This window comes from Montipora capricornis, chromosome 3 (assembly GCF_036669925.1).
Source record: "Montipora capricornis isolate CH-2021 chromosome 3, ASM3666992v2, whole genome shotgun sequence".
Classification (NCBI taxonomy): domain Eukaryota; kingdom Metazoa; phylum Cnidaria; class Anthozoa; order Scleractinia; family Acroporidae; genus Montipora; species Montipora capricornis.
The window spans coordinates 69,830,359-69,847,987 of NC_090885.1; the positions used below are offsets into that span (position 1 = coordinate 69,830,359).

The 17,629-nt window shown below is 37.6% G+C and overlaps 1 protein-coding gene across 5 annotated transcripts in view; it reads right to left on the reverse strand.

The window, feature by feature from the left end:
- LOC138041029 (prominin-1-A-like) overlaps positions 1-17,629 on the reverse strand; it is a 67,149-nt gene that overhangs the window by 43,204 nt on the left and 6,316 nt on the right. For 3 of the 5 annotated variants that reach the window (XM_068886799.1, XM_068886795.1, XM_068886797.1), the window contains 4 exons: positions 13,334-13,848; positions 4,585-4,631; positions 3,503-3,711; positions 1,072-1,192 (listed from right to left, as the gene is read on the reverse strand). In XM_068886799.1, the coding sequence (XP_068742900.1) occupies positions 1,072-1,192; positions 3,503-3,711; positions 4,585-4,631; positions 13,334-13,568 (612 nt within the window). In that variant the 5' untranslated portion in view covers positions 13,569-13,848. The other 2 variants (XM_068886796.1, XM_068886798.1) reach the window with 2 other exon arrangements.

The following is a 17,629-nucleotide window of genomic DNA, read 5'->3' on the forward strand; positions in this document are numbered from 1 at the left end:
GTTCCGTTGACCAGTTCTGGAGCCACGAAAATGAAACAGGCCACTATTTCTTAGGTCCGAGAAAATTCTACAAGGAAGAGCACATGATGAATCTTGAAGAGTTGATCTCTTGTGTAGGTTTTAGGTGTTAAATCCCTATGCAAATTCACTCTGGTTCTGTTCCTAAATAATAATACTTCATGCATATATGGGCACCAACCGGTCCAGGATTGATAGTAATATCCGAATAAATAGTTATATCCAGCGGTGGATCACGTCCTGGTATCAGCAACGATGTTTGTCTGTGTTTGGTCCATTTTGAGACGGCCCATTTCATCTTGAAGTAACCGCTTTTGGTCAGTGTGAACTTGAAGAATCTGCCAAGGTCAGCCATGGCCTTCCACTCGATTTTGTGGCCATAGATCATATATCTTCTTAGAATTATAATCCTGTACTTCAAACTAATTGAATGTCCACCAAAGGAACTGGATAAAAACGCGGGTTGCAGAATGTGGAAGATAAAACTTACGAAAACTAAGGGAGCGAGTTAAACTCGTGACAGCCATATTTATAGTGCCTGCGTACTGTACTGTTAGTCTCTAGTCCCCAGGCCCGGGGCCATAGTCAAGAATTTTCAAGGCTGCTGCCTATAAGAAATTTTAAAGGGGCCCTCAGAGCTAAACGCTGAGAACTTAGGAACCCAACATATGAAGTGAAAGGTGTTGCTGTGAAAAATTAAGGTGCCCAGAGCTATGGGAGCCCCAAGCTACCGGGCTCCTGTTAGGCAACAGCCTTGATTTTTATTATTATTTGTGGGCGAGATATCACACTGACTAACTAAGGCAAGTGGAGGAGTTATTAAGCCCAAAAGCTGTGCCCAGCTACCTGCCAGAAAACTCACTGTGCAAACAGTGACCCGAGCAGATTGTAAAGCAATATCATTATTACATGTATTATGAAATTACTAGGCTTTATGGCTTCGCCATCAGTGAATGAACAAGTTTTCAAGTATCAACATTCCCCTCCTCCTTTTCCAAAAGAATTTTTTTGGAGATATCAGTGAAAAAAAGGTTTAACACATATCCCTCTTACCCCGACAGTTCGGTTGATAAACAATATGGCCTCATCCAAAATTCCTTTAGAAGTTTTTGACATTTCCTCCACAGTATCAGACATTCGATCATTGCAAACAAAAGTCAGCAGTACTCCAGAACTGAAAAATAAACACAAAATAAATATAAATAAGAAACACTTATTTGGTGTCATGCAAGAATTCTAAATACATGTATCATGCACAATTAACGCCACAAAGTGTCCCCCAAATGGAGTTCCTCAAGTCCATTGTAAGAATGAACAGCTGCATTTACCCTAACCCTAATTAGCACTGCCCAACTAGTAGACTAATGCAAATCCTTCAATTTGATTGGCTCTGCTACTAGAGGACTATTAGTAATAGTCCTCAAGTGGCGAAAAACGTGACTCTTTCTTTTGTTTTATTCCCAAATAAATATATTTTCTATTTGCATTAATTTTGCTAACTTTATTACTGCCTTAATTTAACACATATATTTTCTGCACCAAACTCCATTTCAATTATCCGAGCTAACAGGGTGAATGAAGGGTCTGAACCAGCAAGTTTATTTGGTTGTAATCTTCCCTCACGCATAAATGAAAGATGGTTAACCCTAAAATGTCACTTTCCCCACTCAAAGCGCATGTCTGGATTTCTCAGGACCAATGTCTGAGGAATACGGAGAAAAAACAACCAAAAGTGGAGCCAAACTGTTCGCTTGAAAAATTAACCCCCTACTTACATTCGCATTGTGTAGACTCAATCTCTGCAATATTATCATTAGTACTACTATTATCATCTTTACTATGTCAATCTCTTCCTTTTGTTTGATGCAAAGCTGAACAATCTATTCAGTCACCCGGCCACCACACCATCAAATTGCTGAATATAAGCCATATGCATTTTACAGTTCACGTTTGCTCAGTGACCAGTAGCCTATGCATGAATATGTACTTTATATTGATACAGACCTTACTGCTGTTATCATGTAAACTGTGTTGTTGTAATTATAATTAGTCCACATTAAAAATAAAAAAGCACAGAGGTTTGTATCAAAACAGGGTCATCTCCAGCCTCATGCACTTCTTCTCAGGCCAGTTAACTTAGCTACAACTGTAAAATGGTCTATTAAATGAAAACAACTCTAAAGCAAATAACTGACTTTATTATTCAACTGCATTCAGCCGAAGAGTACAAATACCACCCAACCGAGTACAAATATCTCATGGTATTTGTACTTCAGAAGACCAAATGTATTAGTTTTACGAAAGCATTAGAAACAGCTGAAAATGCTTATTCCCACCCCCCTCCGCCCCAAGAAAACAATGAATTCTTGCCAACTTTTGAGATTTTGGGCGAAAACGAGCTCCTTGAGACAAACGATAGCCTACATGACAATTAACTTTCTCTGTTTATTGAACAAAACGGAAAGGTGAATACCACAAAAAGAGAAAAACTGACAGGTCTCAATGTATTGAAACAGTGGTCACTCAGGGAGTCCATGAAAGAAGCAAGGGTCATTGAAGGAATTCCTCCCGAAGATCCTGACAACCTTTTATGTCATTTCTTCATCAAAGTCACTTTTTCTCGACTAGAAGTTTACTCGGAAACTGAGATCATAGTTGTTAATATCTCTGTAGACCTTGTAATAAAGAATTTCCCGATATTCCATTTTTGTTTTCCTTACATGTAATGCAAGTGTTTGAAATAAAATGCACGACACTTCGCTCAATTACTTGATTGACAGGTTTCAAAAGTTTTTGTTTTTGACCAATCAAATGTGAAACCGGACCGTTGCTTGCTGTATAGTCACGTAAAATAGTTCGTCACGCGAGGAAGCAAGTTATAAGTTGAGCTTCACGTTTCTTCTAATTTTCTGACTGAGTTGATTCGGCGCTATGCGTCTTCTAAGCTGTTTACTATATATCTCACATCCCATGTTAATGCATTTCTCGTGCTCTGATTGGTTCACTCAATCTTGGTTATCAGCTCATATACCTTGGTTTGACCTTATATACGGCAAATGATTGCGCAAAGTGTTGCTAAGCTAAATTTTTTTTTTCCGGAAAGCAAAATTCTTCTCTGAATGAAGCAAAAAAAAAAAAAACCTTTTTGTACAAAGTTTGGATCCATTCTGACGTTTAGAAGTACGCAAAAAAGGTAAGAAGTGTTTTTGTGACAAGCCTGGGTCTGTCTGACCACCAGGTATTCCACAACATCGCATCTTCGTCAAGGTTTTTTTTTTATTTTGCTCGGATTTTCTTGCTTTTTTCCACTCACCTTTCGTACTTCCAAACTTTTGGAGTTTAAGGAATTTATTATTCCATTTGTGCTTGTTGGATATATGAGACTGGTTATAGCCAGCTCGGCACTACGCACCTCATTGGCTATTTACCATCTCATATCCAACGCACACTCACAGAATAATTGTTAATTGTTTAATAGACTTACAACATCAATAAGGTGATCATCAATAATATCACACCAAATACACTCCTTTTGCAGTTGTTGTTTTCCGTTTCCTTCTGAGACATATCCCCTCCACAACGACCACAACAACGGCAACAGCAAAAACACAATCCAACAATTGGCATTATCACAATAAACAAAACTCCAATCCCAACACAAATGGCCAATCCAAGACCATAACCAAGGGCAAGCTGGCAAGAAAAACATAAAAACAATAAATGATAATAAGTTGATTTTCCACTGGCTGAGGAACAAAACAAGTTGGAAAATGTTTTCTCACCAACCTGACAGGGGATTGGACCCAAGGGGCCTTAATTCACAAGCTTAGTGCTTTGTAAGTTGCTTTTTTGCAACCTCATTCCCAGGGTCTCTCTTCGAAGGGAAGAAGAGAGATCCTGGGAAAAACGTCGGCTTTTTTGGTGTTTGCCATAGTCAACTAAAATTTCAGAGCCCCAGTTCCCACCCACCATTGGTTTGGGTATTCTAAATATTCTTTATTGAGATTGTTAGTTATCAGTTTTACCCGATGTTGCATATACTGCGTAGGCTTTCAGAAGTTATGCCTTTATTGTGTACCATGCTAAGCTGAGTTTGGTTGTGAAATAAAATCGTTGTCAGCTTGACGATGAGTCCCACAGATGCATGAGAAATGTAACACAAGAGTTTACAAAAACAGCACAGGCTTGGGTTTTTTGAGTCACTGGTGTGTGGCATACCACATTATTAATCCAGTGAGTTCTCCTCTAGAGCAGTTGGTCAGTTTTGATCATGCAGGTGCAAATTAGCACAGGTCATTGTTTTACCTATACAGAAACAACCCTATTTGTTTACCAGTGCTAACATTGGGCCTAAAAACTTTTGTTTAGGCTTGAGGTTAAGCTTAAATGACCTGTAACTTGTAACCTGTGTTTTCTACCTGCCAGTTTTGATCCAAAGTAGCTGCAAACAGTTCAATGAAAAAGCATACACTAAAAGTAAACAGGTCCTCCTGCTTGAAATTAAAGGATAAAAAGAGAGGTTGTCTTTTTTATTGTAGAGAAATTTCATGTTAAATTAATACTTACATCATTCTTTATATCCCAAGTTCCATCCTTCACTTTGAAGAGAAGATCTAAAATAAAGTTTGTATAAGAAAACAGTTGCCATGTGTCTAAAAAGCTATAATGTCATGTCAATTCAGTCAAGGTTGTGCTCTAACAGCACCCCGTCTCCACAAGAAGCAACCAACATTTGGCTTTGAGTAACTGAAAGAATTTTGCCAGTAGCCCAATTGGGCATTCTTGTTCTGTAGTTCTGATCAGATATTTGTGAAAAAGGCAGTCGAGAATTATATTATTTATGTATGGCGTGAGCTTTCGTTTGTTCTGTGCTTTGTACTCTCATAAAGCACGCTGTTTAAACCAATGAGAGCGTGCGTTATATAGAAACTTTATTATAACATAAAATATATTATCATGTCTTATTATAAGACATGATAATAAAGTGTTCATAAAGAGAATTTTTTAATTATGTTGGTTCAACAAAGCCCCAATCTTCACCTGACAAAAAGTGACTGTACATGTAGATTCTGATTGTTCATAAGCTTATAAAGACAGGGTTTAGGTACATTTTCTTTCCAAAACAGACTGAAATCAAACTCCTGGCAATATTATTAAAAGGAAAATTAAAATTTACAGTAAGTGTAGAAGATTAGTAAGGATTTTGACTAAGATCTTGCAAGAGTGAGGTAAGAATCTTACAATCTTGATCCTTCAAGATTTTAGTAAGAGTATCTCTCAAGGTTTACATAAGAATCTTATAAGGTCTATTCAAGACCCTTGTAAGAATCTTCAAATCTTAATAAGAGCCTTGCAAGATCTTAGAAAGAACCTTAAAAGATATTGTAAGAATCTTGTAAGATAAAATCGTGTGTATACTGTAACTATAGGATCTTACAAAAATCTTGCAAGATAATGCCCATAATAATTATTGTAAGATCTTAAGTAAGATTCTTACATGCACAAGAATCTTACAAGAATCTTGTCAGATTCTTGGTACAAGATTCTTACAAGATCTTGTAAGGTTCTTGTAAGAATCTTACTTAAGAGGTAAGATACATTTGTAAGATCTTAATAAGAAACTTGATAAGAATCTTACAGTACTTTAATAGATCTTAATAAGATTTCCACCTGGGAAACAATGCTTGCACTAGCTCTCAAAGTCTTACATGTAACATGAGCCCAAAATATTATCCCAATTTTCCATTTGACTGGATGGTTTTAATCATTTATATCAGTGGTTCAGATGTCTTCTACTGAACTTGTTTGGAGGCAACATATTAACCATGATAATGGTGCTTCAACCCATGTTGTAAAAAATGAAATTAAAGTTCAGTCTTTTTAGAAGGCAAATTTAGTGAGATCGAGTGTGTTAACTGCTGAAATTCTTGAAGTGCATTTTCAAGACTCCTACTTCAGAGCAGAATGACTTTGCCAGAAAAAAAATCCCTCACAGCTGTGGAAATATACCCATTTAGCAAAGTCCACAGATCAGCCTGGTTCCCCACCCTAAGAAAGCTGACAATATATTGTAGTGCAGATAATTCTCGACAAATCTTGTCCTATACTACTCAAGAGGGTTGCTGGATTTTCAAAATATCATTACATGGTTCATTAATTAATAATTAAGTAAAATTTGCTGCTTCATTAATTTAATAATTTTATAGTAATTATGTGTTTCAGCAAGTAAATATGAGGGCTGGGCAACCTGTGGTGCTGGGGGAGGTTGACATTCCAAAGGAGCTCTTTATCACAACCTTCTTCAAGAATTGCCCGTGAATGAAGACATTCTCAATGCCTACTATAGCTCAAAATTTCCTGTATTATGCTGGTTGGTTTCACATTCATTTTCCATTGTATTTCACCAGAAACTGTAAGACTGAATGACTATGTTATAGCATTTTGATTGTTTTATCCATCAATCAGTGACCAAGTGTGAGCTTCCAGGCAAAAACTGCATAAAATATGGCAGGAGTGGAAGTACATGTATATTAAGTGTTGAACTGCTGTTTAGGTTCGAGATGCAACCCTTGGCTAAAGAAACAGAGGTATTCTTGGATACAAAAGACAACTAAATCTGGGGAGAAAATAAACTTCTTGGAGGACCAAACCTGTTGTTTAATATCTACATGTAAATGATGCTGCAATGAAAACAAAAAGATTGTGAACTGTGAAGGTGAGAAGGAGTTTCTTGAATGCCAAATGGGCCATGGTAAACTATTAAAACGCTATTAATTTTAGAGTACACTTCATACATTAGATTATTTTGAACTCTTTGGGTATTATCCCAAGCCTATATGTCAATAATTAACCCATTGACTCCCAGGGGTTCCCCATTGACGAGTAAAATCGTCTGGCATTAGACAGAGTAAAATACTAAGTCTGGCCGGTTTCGACGTCAAAGGGTTAAGGCTGTAGGTGACCTTCAGGTTTACGAAATTAGTTAATTTTTGTCCTCAATGCCCTTATATCAAAGTGCATATTCTCTCAACTGTTCTCTATCATGTATCATATATCTTTATTTACACTCAGATTTTTAGAGTAGCTTGGTGTAGCTAATATCTCTGAGCATTTACCCTCCCAACCACGATACACCACAGAAGACAGACCACATTTCTTCTGTCATTAACAAGGAGAATCAGTTTTTTAATCACACAATACAACTTGTGCGTTCAAGTCAGTTTTTAAACACTTACATGTAACATACCGGTACTTCCACTCCTGCCATATTTATGCAGTTTTTGCCTGGAAGCTCACACTTGGTCACTAATAAGTGCTTTAACATGAATGTTTATATTTTTGAGATTCAATGTGCTGTGCATGCTCTTAAAATTACCATAGTAATGAGCACATCCAGAAAAAAGCAAGAACTAAAGGTTGCTTACTCCTCATTTATGCAAAATTCACTCAGTTTTTCTGCTGCATTTGCTTCTAACTTACAAATAATAGAAATAAAGTACATTTGACAGCTGTTATAGAATTTCAACAGATGGGTTTTTCATCTGCTAAATGTTGTTCAGTTTTCCCAGCATTTTGCTGGGTTCCTCTAAAAGATTTCACTCCTAAAAAAAAAATGTAATGGAAGCATATTTACACTGCATTTCCAACTGACCATCGTGAGAATGAGAAAAAAGTTTTTGCCATACGAGCTGTGCCGTCCCTGGATTATACCACTGACCAAAGAAAAACTGTGTTCAGCTACCTTAAATGATCCCTTCCTTCGTTCTCATCAACTGTATGTTTGATAAGGACACAGTAAGAATGGTAAGGAGAAATTAGATGTTGGTTTCTCTTACTTAAAGCAGTTGAAGAGTTAAGTCTAAAATAAAATAAAAAGTCACGCGAATGTTCAAAAATAAACTTAATCCACAATATTTAAAAATTAGGAACAATTCTCTTTGTACTTGACAAATTTGTCATCAAGTGGTTACAGACTATTTAGCAACAATTTTCTTGAATGACTGCCGCTTGATACTAGTTTGTTTCTGTTGTTTAGTGTTACCATCTGGTCTGCGTAATATAAAGTACTCCTCCCAAAGACACAGGTTACATCGTTTGATCACATAGGAATAAGACCTGGCTAATTTCAGCATTTGCCATTTGATGTTTAACTTGATGTTCTGATCCTTGAAGTTCCATACAATGTATGTGTTTGCTCAGTTCAGTGGAGTTTCTGTAGTGCTCGTTTTTAAATGAGCACAGATGGTTTCCATATCATAACTTCAATTCGGTAAGTACAAAACACAGGTCACAGGTTACATTTCACAAGTCAAAGGTCATTGTATTACCAATACAGAAAGTATCCTAAACATTCATTTAAGCTAGCCTTAGGCCTAAACAAAAGTTTTTAGGCCTAATGCTAGCATCGCTTAACCCTTGAGAGTTGCTTCTGTAATGTTAAAACAATGACCAGTACCCAGGGTTCTCCTTATCAGGCGGTAACCGGTAAAATTTACCGCTTGTAAGAGCACTTATTACCACCTGCAAACGCTCAGAAGTCGCTTATCTTTTGCAGAATGTCCAACACTAACCAAGTGCTTTACCGGTTTGAAAAGGTCCCTTACCAGTTGTGCTGAAAACTAGGGAGAACCCTGTGTACCTGCCCCCATAATGTCAGGGCTTGAAATTAACTCTTTTGCTCAGGTGCCAGCTGGCGACTAATGGGGAAAATTTGGTTGCCAGATCATAAATTTTGGTAGCCAACTTTGCATGCAAGGAAAGTCATCATTATTAAGTTGCACAAAAAAAAAAAGCACAGTCAATTTTGCAGGTGTTCGCTTTTTAACATAGGGGACAAGTTCTCTAACCCACTTTACGTTAAGGGTACAGGTTGCTTTTTGAAGGTTCCATGCAAATTTCAAACTCATTGTGCCATGTCTAGCCTCATTATCAATGTGTTATCAATATCAAGTTAGTTCCAAGGGGGTCCTTCAGTAATATGGCTAAATCTACGTTTTCAGCATTCACAACTGACAATGGATTTAAATTTTCAATTTTAAAACCTATTGCCGAATTTGGTCTTCCGGGCGCAAATTCACAGTAACCGGCAAGAAGCATAGGGTGTTTAAGTGCCCCCACGACCCCATGAAGCCGCTGAAACAATATGGCGCCTAGTAAATGCGGTGATCCAATTGTGCTATTAATTAACAAAGTGAGAAATTGATTTTCTCGTAGTATTTATACATTATTTCAATGGGGAAAAAAAGTGAGTCGTGTTCTCGCTACCAGTTCCGAACGATTTTGTCATATAAAGAATCAAATTATACAACAGTTGTCTGCTGTTTATCCTGGGTTATCAGACAAAACGTGATTCGCCAGCTGGCGATCAGTGAGTCGCAATTTCAAGCCCTGAATGTGGTGTTGCAAAGACCGATGTACGTGTCTTGCGTGTGATGGAGAAACTTCAGATTCGTATTTGCTCATTTTAAAATACCTTTTGGGAAATAACCTCAATAACAACGTATCAGCAGCACCATCAGCAAAAAATATTGGCGTAGTTTTCATGAGGCCAATATTTGTAAGACTGCTTGTTTCCATCTTCGTGCCATACTTAAAATATGTCAATTCCTGGACAAAGACTCCACTATCTTGCTCCTTCATGAGTTTGTTACTTCAAGACTTGATTACTGTAATTACCTCCTTACTATTTGGCCTTCCTGATTATGTCATCAATCGACTTCAATTTGTTCAAAACTCTGCAGCTCGTCTAGTTTTTTGTGCACGTAAGCATGACCATGTGACACCCTTGCTGGTTAATCTTTACTGGACGCCAATTCAATGTAGAATTCAGTTCAAGATCCTCTTGGTGACCTTTTAGGTTTCACGTGGTGAAGTACTGTCATATCTATGTGATCTAATAACTCCGTATGTTCCGACTCTTACTTCACACTCACAGAAGAAACTACTCTTACACTCCAACCTTGTTTCCATCATCTTAAGAGTTACAGATGGCGAGCATCCAAGACATCTGCTCCATGCCTTTGGAATGATTTACCTTACCACATTAAAAACTCAAAAGCTATAAATAATTTTAAGATGAAGTTAAAGATGCATCTTTTTGAGAAAGCTTTTGCATTATAATATGACATTTACTCCTTTACTCCTTTTTTGAAGAACTCAAATTGGGCTTTACTAGTTTTACTGATTACTTCATTTTAATTATTCTTTTTAGTGTTTTCTTGTGAAGCGTCATGGATTTATAGATTATGTACACTATGTAAGGGTTGGGTCAAATCATAGCATTCTTTAAAGGGGCTAGGTCACGCTGTTTTAGGTAATTTCGTTTAATTTTGTTAGTTATGAGCTCTAAACTACAAATTGGCAGAGCAAGAGTCTTACATTTGCAAACTCACCGCCACATAACAATTGAGAATGATTTTCCAGCTGTTTAAATGACATTTTGATATCAACTGATATAAATCTGAAAAAAGGTGGGCCGACATTTTTCAAATTTAGCCAAATGCAATCCATTTCAATCCTCCCCAGTTTTGTCCATCCTTGTCCCTTCTTTAGCTTTCCTGTGTTTTGTTTGAGTTCTTCTATAGTTTTGAGCCATTATTTTGTTATTTCAGTTAATTCTATGACCATTTGATCAATGCTGAAATTGCCTAAAATTGCGTGACCTAGCCTCTTTAAATGCCAATAGCCACCTTTCTTAGCACCTTATAAGTCATTTGAGCTTCTTCCACAGCTAGTCACCCGTAAACAGGCATTCCCACAATTTTAAGAGGAGTGATTTTAACTACCAAACCCTTGCTATGGATCCCCTCAAATAGTCATTTCAGCCTAAGATTGCTTTCAAGTTTCTCATTCTAAAAAGAACAAAGGGAACAAGTATCTGCAGCCAATACTTGAAGGATATATATACTTGGATGGATCTCCTAAAATAGTCATTTTTCGAGTCCCTTTAACTGTACAGTTATCTCTTTTTTGACAAGTGTGTTCTATTTAACATTTCTTCGTCTGGTTCGACTCACACCCGGCCATCTTTGGTAAATTACGAGACCAAAACAAAAAATGCCAAAAAACTCAATGAGTTAACTATGTTTCTCACAAATTTTTAAGACAACAGTATGATCAAACGTAATTTTTCTAACACAAAATCTGTACCATGGATTGTAAAAATTTCCAAAAAAAAAATTATGATTTCATAAAGCCCTCCTCTAATACACTTTTCAAATATCAGTTCCATTTTTTAGTTGAAATAGAAATTTCATGTTACAGTTTACAGAAAATAATGGGACTTTCCCCATCAGGTGAAAAAACACCACCTCATCCTTTCATTTCCTGGGAGTTTTTACATGTTTTTCACCGAAATGCACAACAGAGAACTGGGACTAGTTGCAAATGCACCTTCTGATTGTAGTGATGTCAGATTTCCATTAGTTAAGTACTTCAAAGACCTTGTTGTAGAGCTCTTCCAAAAAGCTTCCTTAGCAACCATTATCTTTCTGTAATTAAGTGCCACCCCCCTTCAGCACAAAAGGCTAGTTCAGGTTTGAAAGTCAAAGCTAGCGCTAGCTACTTACAAAGTACTTAAGGAAACAAAAACAGTGGTGCTCAAACAATTAACTTTTGATGATTCAAACCAAACGGATTAATGTGCATCACATCGTTCACTTCATAGAGAACCCTGCTGGCCCATTTTTTCCCTGAAGTTTCAAGAAACAAAAATGTGCCTTTTGTTTCCTTTTTGCTATAATTTTCTAGAAAATGAAGCTCAACTCAGTGGAAAAAAGTCCAGGGCAACTTATTGAAGTGAATGAAAGAAATATATATACATTTGAAGTGCGAGTTATAGACGAAATGTAGTAGTGATCTTTTACATTTTGCAACGCTTTTAAGTTCAATATTAGTTCTAGGCCATGAGCATGAGCAGTTATGAAAAACAGCATAAATGCCACTTAATACATTTATGCAGCCACCCAGCCTATTGTTTATTCCATCGCTACTTTGCCAATGATGAATCACATTACCGGTGTTTGTTTTCTTAGCTAACCACAATCTATTGCATGTTTTCCACCGCTTACAACTGGAACTTACTATTCCCAAATTTAACTAAGAAAACGATGTTCCCTCTGTAGCAGTTTTTGGCTTTGGTTGGTCGGCATATGCAAGTTAAACAACGGTATTTTGTGCAAAATTATTTATGCATGAGGTCTTCGCCTATCAAATTAGTATGAATAACAAAGAGATTTAAAAAAATATTTTGTGCATTGCTCGAAAAAGTGAGTCAAAACTAAACAGATCTTATCCTTGATTAAGTTACGTTCTCCGTTCCTACAGCAAGAAATTATCTGACGAAAGTTCTGCAGCATGCAGGCACTATTGAATTGCAAGAATGACCAAACGAGTCGAAATAATTCCTACTGTCAACAACAGCGATACGCCGAAAGAAAATGAAAGGAAATTAAGAACTGTCATCACCTTAAGCAAACGTGTTACCGACTTGATCTGTAAGAACATACTCAGTTTGATAAACTATGTATTCGAACCAGTGCCAAAGCAGAAAATTAAATGCGGGGGATACTTATGCGGATCCAACGGCCACAATCCAGCCAATGTGTCTTTCTAAATAGTCGAACGAGAAGTATTATTCTACCAAGTACTTTAGGCCAAAAGTAGAAATACGCATGTAGAAATGAAATCAAATAGTTCAGCCTATGATTGCTTTCAAGTTTCTCATTCCAAAAAGAGCAAAGGGAACAAGTATGTGTAGCCAATACTTGAAAGGATGTATATACTTGAAATTGGTCATGGAACGTTCGGCCGAATTTTTTTTCTGGCTTTTAAAAAAGAAAGATCGCTTGGGTTACGATGTAAAATACATTTAATGTACGTTTTGCAAAACTTATTGATACCTAAACTTGTCTCCCGTTAATACGTTTACGGCGGCGATTGCATTTGCGCCAAATGTACGTGATGCCTTTCAATCTCTTGATCGTCAAACCTATCTTGCCAAACTTTCATCGAGCTCTTATGCGCGTTGAGGATGAACACGACCTTTAAAGCTTCTTTCTCGCTGTACGTAAAATGGCAATGAAGCGACGACTGTGACGCAAAGCCGTCTATCATCATCCCTTACGCTCGGAAAAATTGAACAAGTTAGGTCACGTTCATTACAAAAAGAGGTACTACAACATGTCTTCAAGAAACGTAGAATAATGACCAACTATCCTCCTACTCTGTTGCAGTTAACTCCAATCGCTATCCTATGGTCATCAAACTGTATGTCTCAATTTATAAATTAAAAGCTGCAAAACTTACGTAAACGTACCGTAAGGTTCCTTGCTGAGCACAATTGAAATGAAACCGTTGACGAAGTTATACCAGGGTTGAAGACCTTTTGCGTCGTATTCAGTACTGAGACCAGATCCTTCGTCCCCTTTGTCGTCAAAGTTATCCTTCCAGTCAATTGTTGTACCGTTCAAAGTCGGCCCCTCGCAGCTCACATAACTTGCAAAACAGATTAGAACTAGAAGAAGGAAAGAAAGGACCGGTACGGGAGCCATGATTTTAGGATATTGTCCCTCAAGTGACACGGCACACGCTTTGACGATGTTGTAGTTAGATAGAGATACAGTTCCCCAAACGTTCCTCTTAGCTCTGATTTATTCCTATGTGAATCTTTTCAACGTAGTCCAACGCAATCCAAAGCAAAATAACGCTGCTTGTTCGACTATCTCCACCAAAAAATAAATGACAGAATACTGTGGCTAGGACCGCACGTCGCAGGTGATTAAGCTCCTTCAGTCCTGCGGCTTTCAGCTATTCATGCGTATCTTCATAAGTCTGAGAAAACAAATTGTTAAAAAACCGTGACATACAGAATATTAGAGATGAAGAGAATTACAGCTCATATAAAGAGAAATAACGGCCGCAATACCAAGACAGAACTTTATAAATTTTCAGATCAAGTTTAAATTCTCTAAAGTGTCAATGGCATATCTTGTACGTCACGCACGAAGCAAATTTGTTTGGTTTCCAAAGAGACGTTGTTTCTTTTTTCTTCCGCAAAAAAATTTATTTCCTTCGGCCAGGTTTCCTTAAACAAATTCACGATTTTGAGCAAGTTTATCTAGGAGGCAGAGTTACATGTAGCCGGAGGTTTTAGCGAACATTCCTGAAGTCGTTCTTATCCAAGCCTGTTGTGCGTGGTTTATATCTTCAAGGTTTATACCGGCGACAAAGTCCGATAACGCGCGGTAAGCCAGCTCGCAAAAATCTTAACGGGAAATGAAGAGAAGTCGCAAATGTCGGGGAACTGGAAAGTGCAATACATCGCGCAGGGAAAACGAAAAGACGAAAAAACGTTCATGAGGATATAAAATGGCGTCGGGCGATTGGTTACACTCAACTGCCTTTGCCCTTACAAATAAAACGGGCTTGGAACCTCGTACACCTTCGTTTTCGTTTCCTATCCCCATGTTGTCGTATCTCTCTGTTGCCGCATTCCGAGAGGATTTTTTTTGGGTTTAGATTTACATACCACTAGGTACCGATTTACGCTGAGGAAAGATTTGCACATAAATTACAACACAAGTTATTAAAAACTCTACATAACCTACAACTTTTTGACATACATCACAACATAAAGTTAATCTTTGGATTACAAAGAGTGGTGAGGTCAGTCTTATAAAACGAGGTCACCAATTTGATTCAAAGAAAGACCAGGCGTAATGTTTTTTGAATGCGTAGCATCAGTTTATGGCTATGTTCAGTTCATTTCACTTTTTCTTTTTCTTTTTTTTTTTTCAACATTTCACTAAGAACGTACCACAAAATTAACAACGGAACTGACAGATGCCTCCGGCGAGGAGAGGCTACGAGGTACAACCTCCTCCGCATACATAGTTGCATACCACGGCTTATATTTTCAGCTTCCTCGTGTTTTCGCCTTAATTTTTTCGCAACGTACGTTATTGTGATTTGGGTTTTTTTTTTTTTCTCTGGGCAGTGAGCCTTCGTAATCTATCAAGCCCCAGTTGCTCGAACTTTGGTCACAATTTACGAAATGGAATATTGCCACTTTCTTGTCCAAGTTTCTTGCAAATCATCCAAAAAAAATGGCTCGATTACCAGCCGCTGTTTCGGGAAATGAGCCAGCGCTCAACTCGAACTCGAGTGAGCGGCGGATATCGAGCCCACCAAAATAACCGAAATAAGCTGGTAGAATAAAATCGATAATTGATGTTATTGAATTTTTCCCAACCTCCTACTGCTATTGCTATTAGTACATTGTGCAGCTTGCTAAATCACTCAAAACAAGCTTTCGACAATGACTTCAAAACAACTGCGGAACAGGAGACAATGCACCCATTTTTGCGGTCACAGAGAACACTTGAATCACGAAACAAAGGATTACGTCGACATGACAAGGCCCAACGAAAACAGTGATTTTCAAGATGCAGCTTGTTTATTCCGGTTTCAATCGCTCTTTGACCATTGGTGCCCTTTTTTTATCTTTTCAGTCAATTGCTTGCTGCCCAGTTTGTTCCTCAACGCCGTTTTGCACTTGCTTGAATCAGTGCGAATTTTTTGACACGTCCCAACGAACTTCAAGCATTAATCATTACATCATTCACTGTAATAGCTATATTTAAAGTTATCTCTCTTTCACCAGTCCAGAATTAGAAGTAAGGAAGTGTAGTGGTTGAACTAAAAATGTGAATTTACTCAATATAAAAACTCCTCAATGCTGCTGAAAATGACTCAGTAAAGATCCTTTCTTTTTAAGGACGGTGCCTGCTAATTAAAGGTATTTTTGCCCCGGTGTGTGATTATGCAGGAAATGTAGATCTTAACAAGTGTTATTGAAATCCAAAAAGAAAATTGGGGGTAACCACGCATTTTTCAAAGATAATTCATGAATGATATTTGTAAAAAGCTTTAAAATACAAAGCAATGTATGGCGTTCTTTCTCAAATTAAAGCTTAATTATCTCTCAAAAATGCATGGTTACCCCCAATATTCTTTTTCGATACCAAGAGTACTTACTAAGATCTACTTTCTCCGGATAGTTTTAAACCACGCAAAAATGTCCCTGTATTAGTAAGCATGGGCGATGGGAAATCCAAGTATCTCAGAGATGCGCAGAACGTATGCGCAATAACAATAGTAAGCACCGTCCTTAAGAAAAAGTCAAACTGATTAAAAACACACTGGGGAACTCACTTTTTTGTTCTGAAAGTCTGGATGCTCATACTGAACTAAAAAAAAATAACTTGAAATGTCCTTGGGAACGTGAGCACAACATACGTCACGATTAAGGAATTATCCGGTACGAAAACAAATCCGGATGAATTCGAAGTGCATATACATGGCACAAGACACGAAGTAAAAAAAAATGTGATTATGTTGCGGGAGGCAGCTGTTTCACTACATATGTTTCGGAACTATAGGATTTTCCGAAAAAGTGTTCATGTTTAAACGAAGCCTTTCTTATAGCAAGTGAACTATCATAAAATTATGGAGTAGACATCGCAGATAAAGAAAGAGGAAAGTGACTGAAAAGAGGGCCTGCAACTCATGAATGAAACGTCCAGACTTGCCCTGACTACTGTTAGAAACTGTTATCGATTGCCAAGAAACGTACAAAATTTCTGGCGCCCGTTGTTGAAATTGTGGATAACATTATCCACCGCATAAATCACTATCCTTTGGATAGGGATATAGTTATTAATCCTTGACAAAAAAAATGGGCCAATATTTCAGGCACAAACAGGAGAATGCCTTGCCAATTTCACACGGGTATCAGTTCCTATGAAAGGTATTGAACATTCAAGCTGGAACTACCAGAGGATATTTTAGGAGTTCGCTTGAGTGTCGGAGTCGCTAATTTCCATTTCGTAAACGGTCGTTTCCAATTTTGACGGTCCATGCCAGGCCTTGTAATCAACTGTTAGCGTTAGCTTGCGATGTTTGGAGTGATGTCTCGGGAGTGTAGTGAGTTTGATCGACATTGGCTCTACAGCCATTGAACCAAATTCAATATCGTTCATACACTTTTTCAAAGTTAGGGTCCGTACGCACTGGGCAAATTTTTGTTTATTTTGCGAAAAAATCTGTCTTCATTTCCGTTATACTGAAGTGCGCGCCGTGAATTTTTTCTCCCACTAAATGTACCAAACTTCAAAGGCGCAGCAGGACAAATTTTTGTCAGGCATGAAAATTATGGATATTTTACAATTTACACGGGATTATCCAAAGAAAAAGTTTTTAAGTGCGGCCACGATTACCAAATTGAACTGAAATTTGGCGGAGACAATTTTTGTTGAGCTTTTTGGTTGAGTCAAAGAAATTTTGTCAGCTTAGTGCGTACGGGGACCGTACGGGCCCTTATTTTTCTATTTTTTTTCCAAAAGCTGTTTTTCTAAGTTTTTTCAAAATTCTAAGTGACATACGCTGCTAATCTAGTCCTCGATAAAGTATTTTTTTTCCTCATTTGCAAACGACGTAAGTGTCGTCCAAATCGTAAAGAACATTTACGAAACGGAAATTTGCGCCGGGAGTCAATTTATTTTGTACACTAAGTTATCGTTAATTTCTTCGTGTTGTAAATCAAGCGAATCAG